This window comes from Epinephelus fuscoguttatus, linkage group LG10 (genome assembly GCF_011397635.1).
Source record: "Epinephelus fuscoguttatus linkage group LG10, E.fuscoguttatus.final_Chr_v1".
In the NCBI taxonomy this organism is placed as follows: Eukaryota; Metazoa; Chordata; class Actinopteri; order Perciformes; family Serranidae; genus Epinephelus; species Epinephelus fuscoguttatus.
In genome coordinates this window covers 40,356,621-40,374,162 of record NC_064761.1, presented here as the reverse complement: position 1 = coordinate 40,374,162, position 17,542 = coordinate 40,356,621, and the positions used below count along the sequence as shown (strand labels likewise).

Here is a 17,542-nt window from a genome sequence, read left to right as displayed (position 1 = left end):
GTATGATACAGTCTCACATTCAGCCCATGAGTCAGTTCAGTTTGATTTCTGGATTTCAAGTTATTAGAGTTTTTTTAAATCATTCATTTAGATACTTTCGATTTACTGGTCCATCTGCGTCCCAACCCTCAAATATGGTCATGAGCTGTGGGTAATGACCGAAAGAATGAGGTCATGAATAGAAGTGGCCAAAATGAGTTTCCGCAGTGTCTGGGCTCAGCCTTAGAGATAGGGTACGGAGCTTGGACATCCGGAGGGAGCTCCGAGTAGAGCAGCTGCTTCTTCGCGTTTAAAGGGGGCACTTGAGGTGGTTCAGGCATCTGATCGGGACGCCTCCTGGACGGCTCCTGTTGGATGTGTTCCAGGTATGTCCCAGTGGTGGGAGGCCCCAAGGTAGACCCAGAACATGCTTCAGGGATTACATATCTTGTCTTGAGTGGGAATGCTTCGGGGTCCCACAGGAGGAGCTGGAAGGCATTGCTGGGGAGAGGGACGTCTGGAATATATTGCTTGCCTGCTGCCCCACCTGACTTTGGATAAGCAGTTGAAAATGGATGGATGGATGGATGGATGGGTTAGATAGTTTCAAAAGTGTAACCATTCTACAAACGTACATTTTAATCAAACTGTTTTGCTTCACAATAAATATTGCATTTAAACATTGTGCCAGGTCACTGCCTCAGAGAGTTACATTTATTTTTAAGGCACAGGGTAATCCTCAGATGACACCAGCCCAGTGTGGTCCAGGCACTCGAGGAAAACAAGCTTAATGGGAACAGGAACAAATGCTGTGAGTGGCCAGACAGTAGTCTGGAACACTGTCTTAGTCACAGGAAAGCCTTTATTATTCTTTATTAATCCATTTTAACCCAAAATTCACCTTTTATGAAAAAAAGCAGTTTGGTTTGCAGAGAATGTGAAATTGTTGGCAGGAATTACACACTTTCAATCATTCATTTCAAAGAGCAGAATTTCTGGGTTATGTTATTACTTTGGCCGAATGTTTTTCTCCAACAGACATATAGTTTAGGGCCTGTGGGTAACGTATATCCACCGCAGAGCAGATCACTATCCATTCTATGGTCTGATTATTCCACATCTGGGTCTGCTTAAACTGATGATTACCCGGGGGGAAGAATTAGACTGGTTGTGTAACCATGGCCTGGTTTTACACAAATTGAGAAACTTGGCCCATGAACCACCAACTCAGATGGAGTAAATCCATAAACATGAACTTTGGAGCACACTATAGGAGTACACCCTTCATGCTATAAAACAAGCCAATAAAACTTCTATTTTTAAACACAGAGCCTTCTGTGGACTCCACAGATAGTTTATACCATTAAACACACCGGACTCTGCAGTCTGGATCGTGCCCAAGTGAGAGCTTGTGCAGTGTTGCCTAAACTGTCCATAACCCAATTGTGTATGTGTGAGTTTGTGTCTAGTCCTTGTTTAGACAGCCCAAGTTGTACAGGAGACCTGGCTCCTGCTCCTTCATAATTGAAGAGCTTCATAATTCAGCTGCAGTTCCTCCATCTGACAAACAGCAGCAACCAAACAGTTTGTAGCCCTTAAATCACCAGCTATCTCAGATTTATGGGAGCAATTTGCTATTTGCTTACAGTAACTAATGGTCCATGAGAGCGGCCACACTTTGTTTCAGTGTGATCGCGTGTTTTTCACATTTGCATCTGACAGTGTGGCACATTGCTTTGTGGTCTCTTGCTTTAAAAGTAATGATGAAATAAATGAAAATGATTGGGATATATGACAACAGGACCTGCAGCGCTGACTTTCAGACATTACCTGAGCAACACTGGCAACATGCCTCCAAACTTTAAAATCAAAGGTACTGAAATCATCTTTGATACATAGAGCAGCAGGTCCTGGGATACAACAGTGGATGTATTTGGGTCAGCTTTTAGGTAGATTGAAATGTTGTGAATTTGTAGAGCATTGCTTTTATTTTGAAGTACCCAGGGTTCCCACAATTAGGGAAAACCGAGAAAAGTCATGGAATTCCACAATCTCGTTTTCCAAGCCTGAAAAAGTCATAGAATTCTGTTGTGTCTAATAAAGTAATTGTTACAGTAAGCCTTTCCCGTAATGTCACATAACGCCCCTTCCAGTGAAGCTCATGGGACCTTAGATGGGAAAAAATATGAATGGCAGTAAATGAGGAGAGAAATATTATCTTTTGGTCCAGTTTGAGTTGTGACATGAAATCCAAATATGTCGTTAATGAATTTAAAACATAAATTTTAAGGTCAAGAAAGTCATACTTTGTGGTAAAACTGATGAGATATAAGCTTTTGAAAAAAACATAATTAGAAAAACTACACAGGAGGCAGTCGCGTATGTGACGTCATAGACTTCGCTCGCTTCCTGCAGCTTGGAGTGACTGCAGCCTGGCACAAAACACACAGACATCTTCAATCATAAATCGATTAATCATAAAACAGTGGAATTTCAGCGGGGATGCCAAGCTGCAGGAAGCGAGCAAAAGCTATGACGTCACATACGCGACCTCCTCCTGTGTACTCTCGAGTCTTTCTAATTAAAAAGCTTATATCTCAACAGTTTTACCACAAAGTATGACTTCCTTGACCTTAAAATTTATGTTTAAATTCATTAACAACATATTTAGATTTCATGTCGCAACTCAAACGGGAACGAAAGATAATATTGCTCTCCTCATTCACTGCCATTCATATTTTTTCCGATCTAAGGTCCCATGAGCTCTACCGGAAGGGGCGTGACTTCAGCACTCTATACAGCCTCTGGGGGCAGACCCCCGATTTTTTGGCATTCCGGTTTGATTTGGGCGGAGGAGGCGAATTTCTGTTTCCAACTTCCATTTATATATAAGTAAATATGCTGAACCATTGCGATGGATTCAGAGTTTGTAGTGACGCCAATTATGTTTCGCCTCGTTAGTTCACCGCACGGACCGTTTAATGTGGCAACAACTGCAGCCGGCTCAAGCGTGATTGGTCAATATCGCGGACTACAAACAGCCTACAACCGGAAACCAGGGCTCTTCCGCTCTTCTTCCAGAGGCAAGATCTCCGGGGTACATTCAGTGAATGTAGAGTCTGTATATAGAGACTACTGTTGATGTAACGTATCTCTAGTATGCGTGGATTTGTGACATTTTGTTTACCATCACCTGCGCTTCTTTATTTTCTCCCCGCGCTCCATGTTTCCCTCCAGGTAGCTGGAATTATGTTTGAATAGAATTTGAATTTGTTTGAATAATGCTAGGAAGGTGGGGTAAGATAAATCTTTGGATTGGGTCATAAATCTCAATTTTTTATACCTGCGCCCCACTGATACTTTGCACCACATTTTTAAAATGAGCAATTCACATAGGAAGCCTATGGCATTCAGTTGCTATTCAGAGCACCAGTGCTCACTTTGGTTTCCTTAAACTGCTCTGAAAGTATAGAGCATGCTGGGTTTTTTTTATACCAACATCACTGTCAGCTGTCCCTCCTCTAGTCAGGGAGCTCTACTGCTCCAAGTTCACAGACTGCCCATAATAATAATTGGAGTAAAGTGCACAATACAGTACTGCTTGTTATACGTTGTGAATGGTCATGACAGATGTATTATGGGTTCTTGAAAAGCCAAGTTTTAAAATTCTGTCCATGAAAATTTGTGGGAACCCTGAGTACCGTTTCCCACCTCTGAGCAGGTTGCCAGTTGAGAGATGGGACATTTTTTATTTTTGAAATTATAGGCTATTGTTACAACACTCTACACACTTAACACAAATCCTTACACCAAACCAGCAAAACATTACACAAAAGCAAGCAATTCTTGCAACAAAAAAAAATACTCCACACTCTTTTAAAACTCGTTATAGCATCAGTACAGTACACACAAACCATCAGCTGCTGCAGTGCTGTAGCTAATGTGGATCCTAATACACTAATTTAATTGAATAAGCACATGGATCATTAGCTACACACTGATAAGATAAATGAAAAGCACTTGTGTCTTTTGCTTTTTCCATGTGCAGGGTATAGCAGATTGCAATTAAGCTTTGCATACATGTAGTAAACACACATACACACAGGTATCCAAATGTGTAAAGTATGTATGTGTATTCCTAAATGTTCTATCACTCCTCAAACAACCAAAGCCAAAAAGAGGAAAATGAAAACATTTGTGTTGGATTTAAAAAAGAACAGAAAACATTAGGTGTCTTCCTTGTGGGTCTGGCCGTTAGACTTCATCCACGTCTCTTAGTCCAATTTCAGCGTCCATTGTTGTCCAAACCAAATATTTACCTGTGGCCTATTTATAGTTCTGAAGCTCTGAATGTAAGTGAACTCATTACGTAAAAGCGGTTTTAAATGTGTCAGTGTGGAAAGACATTTGGCAAAATAGTGTAGCGATGTAGAGACTAATGTTTGCAGTTTTCCTACAAGTGTGTTATTAAAGGTGTGATTTCCAGCCAGCTTCGTTTCATAACAGTGTGGGTAGGATTTGTAAATGAACTGATAAACATCCCTCCATCTTGTCAGTGGCCTGTTCATCAAATGCATCATCATATGGGTTTAGGGCTGTTTGCTCAAACTACAGATTGTACCTCTACATTGCCTATTTCTCACCTGTTTTCAGAAACATATTTAAGCTTACTGTTTAACTGTAGTTTGAGATAGTTTGTTGCCCGCCATCTGCCATGTTGCTGTCTGTATTTAACTGGCATTACGTCACCCTCCAGCAGGAGCGTTTATTGATCCAGTGCAACCCAGTGCATTCTGGTAGTTGTAGGTTTTCTACCTTGAGAGCAAAAGCAAATGCCACAGCCCTTTAACCCTGTTTTCTCTGGTCAGTATTTGTGACTGAGGCATCATGCCGCTCCTGTGTGTAATATTAGGTAGGCGCGACAGGCGTGTAATTTAACACAACTGCGTTTGCCTCTAGTGTGACATGTAAGATATGTCTGCAGTGCTTTCTGAAGAATACCAAAACATGGCTTCAATAATTTACCGTCTCTGTCATATGGCGTCTGATCCCGTCCTCTGCTCTGACGATAAGGAGCTCCTGGACTTCAGTGTTTTCCCAATTTGCCGCTGTTCTTCTTCTTTGAGTTAGACACTAGCTGCTATCAGCTTCTTTTTAAATCTCCCATGGTGGGTTGCGTGCATAACACATCCTCAAAACGTCACACTCGTGCCACCCATGATCCCGTCCTGCTGGGTGTCCCATTTATACAGACATTTCAGCGCTCAGAGGCGAGGCAACTCTGCCCCATGATCCTAATTATCCTACCTGTATTCCTTGAACAGGCAGTTTAAAAGGGGCCACTGTTAGTGTTTGAGCTTTCAGAAAGAAACATTAAAATCACTGTTCTGGAAATTCACTATATTCAATTTTCTTATTTTGTTTGTTGACTCCTGACAAGAAAAAGGTCCTGGGTTTGAATCCACTGACAGGCAGAATGGATGGAAATCATCTGAATGTGTTTTCTGATGATCTATTGTTTGAGTGTGACCTGCGTGGAAATAGTGGACATGTTAGTATAGTGGACGTTTTGCTCAAGACAATAACAGCTCATAGCCAGCATCAATTATTTAAAGAATTTATATCAAGAAAATGTAGTGAGCGGTGTCTTTAATAAAGCCTGGGGATGTATTTTGTCATCATGTTTTCTTCGCCTCACTCACACTTGGCAGCACATTTCCCCTCTCTTTTCCACACACTTCCATAAGCCCTTCCCTCCCTGTCTATCCCATGGCAGTACACATGGTCTAGACACTGAGCCACAGTGTGTGTGTGTGTGTGTGTGGATTCACTAAACATGCAGCTGGTGATGTACTAGCACATTGAGTTGTTGTGTCTGGTTGAAATACCAAATCTCATATGAGCAGAATACTCTTGAAAAATTTTCCTCTCACATTTTTTGGCTAAACACATGTTGAATCATCCTCGACATGCTTTACTCCCAGCCTGCTGGTGCTTCACGTGTACAGCCACTCTCTCCTCGGGTCCGCCCCCTGCAGCTCTGATTGCTCGGTTAGCATTCACAGGCTGCAGATGTGTCCTGACTGGCGCTCGGCAACCAATGGCACAAAGCCATTATTTCACCTACAGCCAATCGTGCTCAGCAGAAACAGCGGACTGTTAAAAGTCATCTTTGTGTGGGACTTTTGTTTGTCTGCATGTGTTGTATGAGTGTGTGTGTTCACCTGCTTACATGTCCACGTGTCAGCTGTCATATTAACACTAGGGTGGGAACACATTCATCCACTGAGCTTTGTTTTGAGACGTGAGTCTTAATAGAGTCCACTGTCATCATCACAGTATCACAGGTGTTCAGCTGAGCAGTGACTCAACATCAACACACACACACACACACACACACACACACAGGGAATGATTAGGTGTTACCTACTGAGAGTGAGTCGTTTGTTACAGACTGTTCTATAGTAAAGGCCCTGACACACCAAGCCGACAATCGGCCGTCAACCAAAGTCGGGCCGTTGGTGAGCATCTGTCGGCCTAGTTTTTGCAGTGTGTCCCGCACCATCGGCCCTGCGGCGTCGTTGTCAGTGGCTTTTCGGACGATCGAGCATGTTGAATCAGCAGTGGAGCTTGTCAGTGAGAGAGATCACTCTGATTGGCTGTTTATGTTTTATTCCCTCGCCTCTGTAACGAGTGAATCTGCCTGTAGTGATACTGGTGCTTCCTCCTCAGGCTCCACTTCACTCAGCTGCCCGACAGATCCGCTGCTTCTTCCCACTTTAACCTGAATAACAAACCAAAGCTAGCTGGGAGCATGACCGGAGGGAAGCACAGCCAGTTAGCCTCCGCTAGCTTCCCAGCTAGCCCCCGCTCTCTGTTTGAATCCAAACGGAGAGTGGGGACTAGCTGGGAGCGGCTAGCGCAGCATGACCGAGGGACGCACAGCCAGTTAGCTTCCGCTAGTCTCTGAGCTAGCCCTGGCTCTCCGTTTGAATCCAAATGGAGAGCCGGGGCTTGCTGTCAGGATGTACCACTCTGTCACTCCACTCTCTCTCACGCAGGCGCAGAACGTACGTGCCACTTGGCCGTCGGATGTAGTCCGTGTAGTGTGTTCAAATGCAACTGACACAGGGCGACGTGAGGCGACACAGCAGTTGGCTTTCGGCGCCGTTAGTTCTTTGATGTCGGTTTGGTGTGTCAGCTTCTTTAGACACAGCATCGACTCCTCCGACAGCTTAAAAATACACTGACCAATCACAATGTCCTTTCTTTACTCCAGGTGACTCGCCCACATCCCAGCGACAACCCTCTGCTCTTCCTCTTCCTGGTTGGTGGGGTCACGCCCTCAGAGCTTCGTCTCATCAAAGAGATGGTTATGACACATAAACCAGGGACCCAGGTAAGTAGGCAACTGTCAGATGACTAACGTGTGCATCCTCACGTGTGTGAGTCCTGTTGACTTCTTTTTCTGTCATGTTCTGTGATGAGCTCTGTTTTAGTTTCATTTGCCATTTTCTGTTTGGTATTGGGGAAAAAAACACTCATCATTCAAACTGTCATTTAAGCAGACCTGGTGATGTCTTTCAGATCACTTCAAGAGAATGAAACTAAGATCACTCTCACTCAATCTTTGTGAGACACACAAATACAAACCCTCTCAATAATCACTTATAACCCGCTACAAGTGTGTGGCAGTGTATTGTTAAGCAGAGACTCTGCCCTCTGCTGATATTTTCTTAATTTACTCTTATTTTCTGTGTTTGAAACATTTATGGACATGTAACCCCACAGCATTTAGGTGAGGTTGGGGCTTTGTAAAAAGGTAGTAACCAGGTACCAGACCATAAGCAACAGACATGGAAGAGACACAGCTGAAAAAACACAAACACCGTGCGAGTGAATCTGGGGTTGGCTTTACTTTAACTTTCACTGGCGAGCATGTTTGCAAACAGTAACCAACAATCCTGCATAGTATACCTTTAAAGTTTTAAGCAAGCAGGAACCTCAGAGCTTACAAATGAAGCCAACACAGAAGTGCAAAAAACTGCAGTTCTACTCAACTACATTTTTAGATGTTCATTTTTTTATTCCGCTAAATTATATTTGACAGCTACACTTGTCGAAATTAAAATACAGCAGTAAAAATACAAGCGTATAAGGTAGTATCAGGGCTAACACAACAAAGCCCAAGACTTAGTTCCATCGTTGTCCCTGAATCAAATTATAAAGTATGCATTATTTTAGATATAAATATACATGTAAAAGAGTGCGTTAAATGGTTAATATTAGCACTACTTTGACCAGCTAGAGCAGGGTCAGCAACCTTTACTATCAAAAGAGCCAAAAAAAATTGGCCAAAAAAAGTTATATGTAAGGTTTGCCACCTGTGGAAACACTGAAGAACATTAAAAAATCTATCAAAATCAATTTAATCAATTTAATTGGTGATTTCAGTGATAAAGACGCAGATAAATGAAATGCAAATAAACACCCACAGAGCTTTGGGTCAGCCAACAAGTAGAGGTGCAACCCAACAGGCCACTCTCTCAATAACAAGGTAAGGTTAGCATCTCTAATCTATGTTTCTTGATACTTGCAGATGGATGTGTTATTGATGTATCAATTAAAAACAATGCAGATAGAGATTATGTGTGGATGATTAATCAACATCCACTTCATAGTCTTTTGTTGTTATATCACAAGCAGTCTGTAGGAGGGTGCATGTTGCTGCTGATGACTCGTTCAGATTATCTTCAAAAAGCATTCATGTTCCTTTAGAAACACAAAACTGTGAAATACAAATCTGGTGAGAAAAAATTAAATGGAGTCTATTGAACTAAACTGACATTTAATTGAACTGAGTCATCTCCAGCCATAATACATCAGATAATCGGGGATAAAAATAAGGAGAGACTCTGTTTTGTTGCACATTTAGGTGACCCTCGCAGGGCAGGTTTCAGACTGGCCCTGGCCCAAAAGCATTCATGTTCCTTTAGAAATACAAAGCTGTGAAATACTGATTCAGAAAGAAAAATTAAAATGGAGTCTACTGAATTGAACTGAAGTGAATGAGTCATCTCGAGCCAAAATACAACAAATAATCAGAGAGAAAGACGCAGAAAGACTTTGTGTTGTCGGCACAATTAGGTGAGCCTTGGAGGACAGGTTTCAGGTTGAGTGAACCAACGTAAATGCTGACCTACTTACACAGGAGGCTCAGATCAGGTGTAGAGGTGCGAGTTTCATCTGAGTGTGGCACGTATTAACACTGCAGTTGCATCCATGAGGTGCTGGATCTGTCTGTCTGTGTGTTTGGGTGGTTTAAGTGCTGATTATATATGCGGTCCACACTGACATGCAAAACATGCAGATGGATGCGTTTCCTTGGTGCCAGAGGAGTGCAGGGAAGGTGAAGAGGGAGATCAGGCTGGGTAATGTGGGTTTGTCTTAATAAAAGGCTTTGAGAATGAGGCCAGAGGCAATGAAAGGCCTGGCGAAGATCAAAGCCTTCCATCTGTAATCAGGAAAACTGAATAAAGACGAGCTTATACAATAATCGGCTGGCTGGCCCACACACATGCTGATCTCAGCACACGCACTCCAACCTGAGCACATACATGTATAACATACTGTAAGCAAGCCTGTGTATGAATGATAGCAGATTTCAGTGGACCAGACGTTGATGAACACTGAAAACATACTGCAAAGTTTTGGTCTTGCACTTGGACTAAATTCCTCTGAAACACACTAATGCTGCCACTACAAACAGGCCTCGTGCCAATTTTAGGTGCTGACCCAGAGTTAAAGCAACACTGCTGCAGAGAAACAGAGCGTCTCTGTTATACAACACAAGAGGACGGGGGTTCTTATTCCATCCAGAAAGCACTCAAACATGGCAAACGTAAGCAAAAAGTAACTTAAAGGGACAGTTCACCCCAAAATCAAAAACACATATTTATAAACTTACCTGTTGTGCTGTTAATCACTTTAGATTGTTTTGGTGTGAGTTGCAGAGTGTTGGAAATGTCGGCCGTAATAATGTTTGCCTTCTCTCCAATATATTGGAACTAGATGGCACTCGAGTTGTGGAGCTCAAAGCGCCAAAAAATACATTTGAAAAACTCAACAGAAATGTCTCTTTCCAGAAATCATGACATGGTTACTGAAGATAATCCACAGACCTTGTTGTGAGCAGATTCATGTAGGAACTATTTTCTTGACAGCATTTTGGCTTACTCTCATAGCAATAAAATGCACCACTTGAGCAGTGTCTTCAATGTCAGTATAATAACATCAGGAGCCCCCCATGGCATCTGTATGAGACGCACCCAGCTTTCAACCAACTTCTGTGTAAAGCATCATTATTTGACGTTCAGGACAATTGATATGGCATAAGGAATGCAGATCTGCTTTGATGGGTGGGTAGCGAGTTGGATAAGTTCAAAAAGCACAGGACTTTGACCTAAGAAAGTGGTGTTTATACCTTATTTGAAACTACAGTTGCTTTCAATCAAACTCAAGTTCATTTGCCCCCTTAGTGCGGTTCATTTGGGCAGGTGTGAACACAGCAATCACACTCAGGTGTGCACCTAAACAACTGGACCGAGACCTTCTTGAAGAGGTGGTCTCAGTCTGGTTCCAAATGAACTCTGGTGCAGTTTGTTTGTGGTGAGAAGGTGTTCCGACCTGGATGTGAAGCAACTGCAGTCACATGACACATTGTTTGGGTTAAACATGAGCATGTTACAGTCCTGGAGGATTATTAATGTGCACCTCCTCCTGTACTGCCTTAATATGCACATTCAGCACATCCAATGCATCAAAACATTGTTTTCTAGTTGGAGCCGCGCCTCGTTTTCAAACTGTATGCTTTGACTAAAATGAACAATGACAGCAATATAGTCCACGATGAGCAGCGCTAAAATCAACCTGCGTAGTTGTCCCTCCATTGTGACATTAGAAAGTGTCACATTTATCTTGCAAGTGTACTCTTCTTCAACGTTTGCTTTACTTCCTGGATTTTTCCCACATGGAAATTCTGACCAATCAAGAGCAGCTTTCTCACACAAGGCATTTGATCTGGTCCGCTTGTAAATGCTGCCGTGAGAACACGAACCAACTCTAGGTAATTATACAACTTTGTAACAACATGAGTCTCTGATTCAGACCAAAGGAGACCACTCTAGGTCTGGAAGCACCTTGAAAGTCATTAGTCACTCATTAGTAACATGAATTGCCTCACATGACTTAAATCAATCACGGTCGTTGTCTGACCCTAGTCAAGTAGTTTTCACACCTAACCCTGTTCTGATCTCAGCGTTCAGTTTTTTTGTTACATCAGTCGTTGTAGTCGTTAGTAACAAGAGTCATTAGTCATGAGTCGTTAGTCATGACATGACGAATATCAAATATGATAATTTCCCAACCATACCCAAGTAGTTTTGTTGCCTAAACCCAACCATCAACCCCTTAAAGTCACGTTAGTCGACTCACATGACTCACCGTGGACACCTTCCACATCCAGATGTGCCGACCCCTTCTGTGTCAGGACACAACGCAAAAGGCTGCCTTCCAGCGTCATTGTAATAACACAGTGGGCTTCTGCTTAAGTGCCATCTAGCTCCTTTTGGAACTTTTGGATCCACACCAAATTCAATCACTCCTTTATTTAGTCATCTCGGCCTTTCCACCAATTTTCATTTAGAATAGAGTGAAAAGTGATTCTCCACTTCAGATTCAGCATTAGTGACAACCCCCCCCCCCCCAAAAAAAGTTTGTGCCAGTAGTTTGTTTCTTTATATAGATAAAGACTGCACAGCTTGAATTCTCAGAAGTTATGTATGTATGTATGTATGTATGTATGTATGTGTGTAATGTGAAGCTTCTTTCGGACATGTGCGTTATTACATAAATGAGATGACAATCTTGGGTTTTGGTCTTTTGTCTGAAAACTGTTTTGAGACTGACTTTATTATCCTGGCAAAATAAAATAAAATTGAACAAGGGATAGTTTTGGCTTACCAAAAAGTACTCTTGAGATAATAGGCCCCCTAAAAACAGTCAAACAATGAAAACAAACTGAGCCCACTGCATCCTTGGCAGAAGTAATTAAATCAATAAAGAAAATAAACCAGTTGCCAAGGCTCCCGATTCATGCACCTTGATGATTGCCAATTTGCACATTACTAACCCTGACATTCACATCTGCTTCATTTATTAGCGTCGTGTTACTTCCAGTGACATTTTCTTAACCCAGTGAGTGTGTCGTTGCTCTGCTCCAGGTGCTGGTTTTGTCCACCAGATTACTGAGGCCGACGGATATCCCCGAGCTGCTCTTCACCACCCAAAGACTGTTGCCTGATATCGGTGTCTAAAAGGGCCGTCACGTGGAAACGCACGAATGCACACGTGGAAGGACACATGCACCGTAAACGTCACGGCACCTCGTCAGGTGTGAGTCTGGTAATCAGAGTCAGTGTCAAAAGCTGCGAATTGAAAAAGGAGGACGTGTTTCGGAAATGAAGCAACATTCCTGTCATGTTCATGTCGAATTTAATTCTGAGGGTAACTGTTATTATGTAAAAGTAGCTGTTGGGTTTATTTTTCTTGAAGACAGAACAGAAAATGTCTGAGCGAGAGATGTAAAACGACATCAAATAATAATATGTAACAATAAAATCTTTTTAAACTGTCATGTGTGATGATGTCTTTGCACACATAAGGCTCAGTGAAAAGCAGGCTGTGTGTGTGAACACGAGGAAGGCTTCCTGTTTATGGTGGAGTGAATACACACTCTCTGTTAGCGCCCATTCACACCTCGACACATCATATGGTGACAAAGAAGAGCGGAATAATTAACAAGTCGTTTCACACTGTCTGCTGAGGCCGCTAATTTGCTCACACTTTGAGCTCACCTACACCTTCCTACACCCCCCGCCTCACACACAAGTACACCCCTCCCATTCTCTCTTTATTCTCTCTAACATGAATCACCTCAGCTAGAGCTCACTAATTTCACCCACCTACACGCCTGAATCGATAGTGAACAAGAGTCCCCCACATTGTGTCACACAGAGAAAGAGAGACCAGTAAATCCCTCTGACAGGCTGGAACATCACACTCAGGATTCACTAATTAGGCTTTTGGATTGTAAATAAACAGATCTCTCTAACATAATAACACACACACTCAGTTTTACTGGAAAAGTGTTCATATCATTTTCTCCTCATCTTCTGGGAGCTTGCAATTCTCAGAAGACTCCCCAAGAAAAACTAACATAAATTCTGTGGTGCTGTTGGTTTAGGCTGCTTCAACACCTTTTTTTGTCAGCCTCATTTTCTGGGGTCACTGACTGCAACAGGGTTTTAGCTGCAGATGGATCTCAAGGCCGGAGAAGTGGCTGTACAGTCATGCCTCTATTGTCTTCAATGCTATTCATTAATGCTGTTACGGCAGCATTTTATAACTTTTTCTGTGAGTCATCCCCCTCACAGCGGCAGAGGTGTTTCTCATTGTGTTGTGGAGCCAAAGTCATCACAGGCTCAAAAACTTATGAAATGCCTATGTGCTTGATACACATATGCAAACTCATAAATGAAAAACCAGAGACATGTTCAAATTCATCATTTTTATTGTGAACAAACAGTGAATTTCTATCAAACAAATAAATAACAATAGGCCCTTTGGATCATTTTTTTTCATAAAGTGCATCAGTGATAATAACCACCACACGCTACATACTGTGTCCGTTGTCCCGTTACAACCCCCACCCCACCTCCTCTCATCATTCTGTCACACACAATAATGGTTCTGGATGCTGCAAAAATATACTGCAGGTATCGACATACTAGAGTACACACACATGGCAGCACAGAGCCTTGGCTGATATAATAATACCGGCATTTAGTGGTGCCATGTAGTGGCAGTCTGAATACAGAAAAGACACAATGGGCAGCACAGCTAAAAATAAGCGTCCTCGAGCGCTGCTGTTGCCAGGAGAGCTCGATTTACAGTTTTTGATTTTTATATGCAGAGTGTTGGGATTAGTCAGCCTCACACAGCTGCCTCTGTGTCCTCAGGTGTCATTTCTACTCCTGAACAAATGAACCTTCTTGCTGCTTATCCTCACACATGGTATCTGACAGGGCAGACACCTGCCACATAGAGGCCATTGCGTCTGTAAAGGTTCATCAGCCTCTCTCTACTTAGAACCCAACCACTGTTCATTCCATCTGCCTTCTTTCAGCCAGACCGATACAGGACGTCATGGGAGAAGCATTAGTCTTCTCTGTCCTCCTTTTCTCTACCATTTTCAATGCTTCCTTTCTTTCTGTGGCCACCCTGGACCACGTTCAACATCTCGTCCTCCTCACACCGATGTGACAGTCCTCACTTTGGCTGACAGCGCCTGCTTGAAGCGCCTCTTCAGGTCTTGCATGTTGGGAGACTTTGGCCGGGGGATGAGGGGTGAGCGCCTCTTCTCCGTGGCGGCGCTGGCAGAGGTGTGTGAGGAGTTGGGGGCAGGAGGCGGCTGCTTGGCGAGCTGGCAGCACAGCTTATGGAAAGCTTTGTGCACCTGGCTGTAGTCCTCGCTGGCAGACACTTCATAGAAAGAGCAGCCCAGCGTTCCCGCCAGCAAAGGGCCCTGCTGGGAGTCAACCTGCCTCAGGTGCAGCAGGTCCGCCTTATTGGCCAGCAGGATTACGGGAGGCATGTTGGCGCCTCCGGTGCGCACAACCAGCTGGTGCAACTGATCGATCAAATCAAAGCTGCGACGGTCTGTCACGGAGTACACCAGCACCACGGCATCAGCCCACTGTATGGAGCAGGTCACATGATCTGGTAGATTGATGCCATTATCAGTCAACTGGGGAGGAAAGAAAAAAGGAGACTGATTAAAACACTTAAAACATTTTAATCATTTTCTGATTAACAAAAAAATGAAGACTGAACGTTCCCTGACTTCATGCAACTGATCTTTAGCAATGACTGGAATGTTGACTGAGGCAGACATGAGCTATAGGGTTTCTCCTCCAGGACAGTGAGGTGTGGGCGACTGAGGAGTCTGGACCAGGATCTGAGTATCATTTACCCTGGCCTCAGACATCCATTAGCCTAAATAGGAGATTACAGCCAGACTGAAGGGCTCTACTTCAGGAGAAAATACACATACACATACGTCTTTGGTTTTGGACTGGAGCCCAGCCAGAGAGAGGTTTAGATGGTCTTAACAGCCAGACAGTCAATTAGATTATATTATCTTTGTATTGGATTATCCTCCACAGATTTTCATATGTTGAACCCTGACAGCTCAGTTTCTTTACAGTCAGCTCAGGGAAAATAAACCATAATCTGTTTGAGGAGAGGAGAGCTTAAAAGATAGTCTTACCTCCACACCAGGAGTGTCTTGAACCTGGATGGTGACTTGCTCTCCATCCACCTGGACTTCTCTGGAGTAGAGATTTCCTGTAGAGAAGAAACAACATTAATTTCAACACCAATAGTTTGAACATGTTAGAAAGCCATTTCAGCTCCTTTAATTCTCAAAGAGTAGCCTGTGCAGCTCAGTTACTCACCAGCATTTCTCTCATAGTCTCCGATGAAGCGCCTCGTTAGGAATCTCACCACAAGCGCTGAAACAAAAAAAGCAAGAGCACATTATTAGACAGATATAAAACAACGTAAATCACTTCAAAACGAGGATGTGAGTAAATTACACTTAAACACAAACATTTGATTTATTTTCTTACCTGTTTTGCCAACTCCGCTGCCTCCTATCACAGACATTTTAATGACCCGGTTTGGCACCGAGCATTCAGGTGCTGAGTATTCCGCAATGGTCGTCATGTTCTGGATGAGACGCATTTTTTTTTATTATTCGTTTCGTCGAATCCGTCCAAGAAAGCAAAATGGAAATTTGTCCAAACTGTTTCACAGCTCGCAGACAAACCCCTCAGATAAAACTGACAAAGTAAATCCTGTTTAACTCCCGAGGATGTGCGGCACAAGTGAAACAAGCCAACACTGGTGCTGCGTGGATGAGACGCAAAGACTCACTGCTGCTGTGAGAGGAGCGCTCGCGGCTTATATAGCGCTCCAGCGGCGGTCACATCTGATTGGGCGCTGGTCTCCCCCCCCCCCCCCTCCCTCGTGCGCCTCCGCCTACACGTGGATATTCAGGATAGACACAAGCAAGAAATGCTCTTGCAACAGGTGGGACCACTGGCTGGGTGTTCGGACTGAACAGGCTTTCTAATGGGAGGAGACGAGCGAGAGAAATGTTTATGCGTTACGTTTGGCTCTTGTCATGGAATTAATAATATTCACAAATAACATAAATGCCACAAAAATTAATCTTATTTTGCAGTGACACAGTTTTCTCATTAGTAAATTATAAATAGTTTTCCCCACATTATTTTAGCATTACTCACATGCTCAAGTCTGTTTTTACAGCACATGTTCACATGCTCAGCCCATTTCAACAGCTTTTATTATCAGCTGGATTTTCTGCACACACTGACTGCACCAGGATTCTAGCTGCAGACTGATCTCCACCTGAGGAGCGACTGTGCAGTCGTATTGTCTTCAGTGCTATTCATCAGTGCTCTTATCAAAGCATTTTATAACTTCTTCTGAGTCATCCCCCTCACAGCAGCAGTGATGTTTGCCACTGTGTTATGAAGCCAAGGTCATCACACAGGCTCAAAAAGTAAAAGTTTTTGACATGCACTGTCTGCATATTATGTTCTTGTCGTCCTGCTGTGAAGTGCACATATGCATTTGATGATAACTGATAAATGCAAAAGAATTAGTCACATTCTCAAAGTACAACCAGCTGCTTCTTTCTTATATGCATGTTTTGTGTGGAAGTCAAGTCAGCTTATTTATACAGCGCACCTAAAAATAACAGAAGTTGACCTTAATTGCTTTCCAATGTAGGCGGATAGTTCACCAGACTCAGTAAAAGTGCGCCAAAGCCAATGATACATAGTGTAATTAAGTAAAACAATAATAGAGAAAAAGCAATGCTAGAAATAGTCGGAGTAATAATATGGATAGTTAGGAGAAATTCCCTCCTGACACCAGACATCACTGTGACATCAGAAAGACATTGGACTCTTATGCTGGACCAATGTGTTCTCATCTCATGAGCTAAATATCCAGATATGACATGCTAGGTAGCCTCCTGCTTGGATTTTAGACATTTATGGATGGCGTCTCAATTGACGCTTGTTACGTGCATTTTTGTCTTCTCAAAGTACATTTCCGTTTTCACCTACATGCAGTCTTTTTAGAAAAAAAAAAATCACATACTATCGCAGGTAAAAAAAAAACTTTGGTTTTGGCTATGTTTATTTTTAGGCAAGAAAAGCATATGGTTAGGTCTTGAAAACAACATAATAAGTACGGTTATTATAAACAAGAGTGTCGTGGTGCTTTGGTGTCTGACACCGACATCCACGAACAAAACAGCGATGTTTGACAGGTTTGGTTGTGGCCGGTTGCATCAGAAATAGCCGCTGGGAAGAGTGCCTCTGCATGTCAGTATCTGATGCCAAAATCA

General features: G+C 42.9%; 2 protein-coding genes across 2 annotated transcripts in view; one reads left to right on the top strand and one right to left on the bottom strand.

Moving 5' to 3' along the window:
- The window catches only part of scfd2 (sec1 family domain containing 2), a 131,537-nt gene extending 118,866 nt beyond the window's left edge, over positions 1 to 12,671 (top strand). The window contains exons 8-9 of the mRNA XM_049588548.1: positions 7,259 to 7,378; positions 12,261 to 12,671. Of these exons, the coding sequence (XP_049444505.1) occupies positions 7,259 to 7,378; positions 12,261 to 12,353 (213 nt within the window). The 3' untranslated portion in view covers positions 12,354 to 12,671. The remainder of the gene's footprint in view (positions 1 to 7,258; positions 7,379 to 12,260) is intronic.
- A 920-nt stretch (positions 12,672 to 13,591) lies between these two features.
- On the bottom strand, positions 13,592 to 16,025 carry rasl11b (RAS-like, family 11, member B). Its single transcript, XM_049588559.1, has 4 exons — positions 15,729 to 16,025; positions 15,555 to 15,611; positions 15,368 to 15,444; positions 13,592 to 14,845 (listed from the first exon to the last, which is right to left on the bottom strand). The coding sequence occupies exons 1-4, from the start codon at positions 15,841 to 15,843 to the stop codon at positions 14,348 to 14,350; spliced, it is 747 nt and encodes a 248-aa protein (XP_049444516.1). The 5' UTR covers positions 15,844 to 16,025; the 3' UTR covers positions 13,592 to 14,347.
- Between the last annotated feature and the right edge of the window lie 1,517 nt (positions 16,026 to 17,542).

Coding starts and splice junctions, on each gene's coding strand:
- rasl11b (XM_049588559.1), bottom strand. CDS start 15,843: ATGCGTCTCATCCAGAACATGACGACCATTGCGGAATACTCAGCACCT. Junction 15,445..15,554: donor AGACTATGAGAGAAATGCTG/GTGAGTAACTGA, acceptor TCTTCTCTACAG/GAAATCTCTACTCCAGAGAA. Junction 14,846..15,367: donor AAGACACTCCTGGTGTGGAG/GTAAGACTATCT, acceptor TTTCCTCCCCAG/TTGACTGATAATGGCATCAA.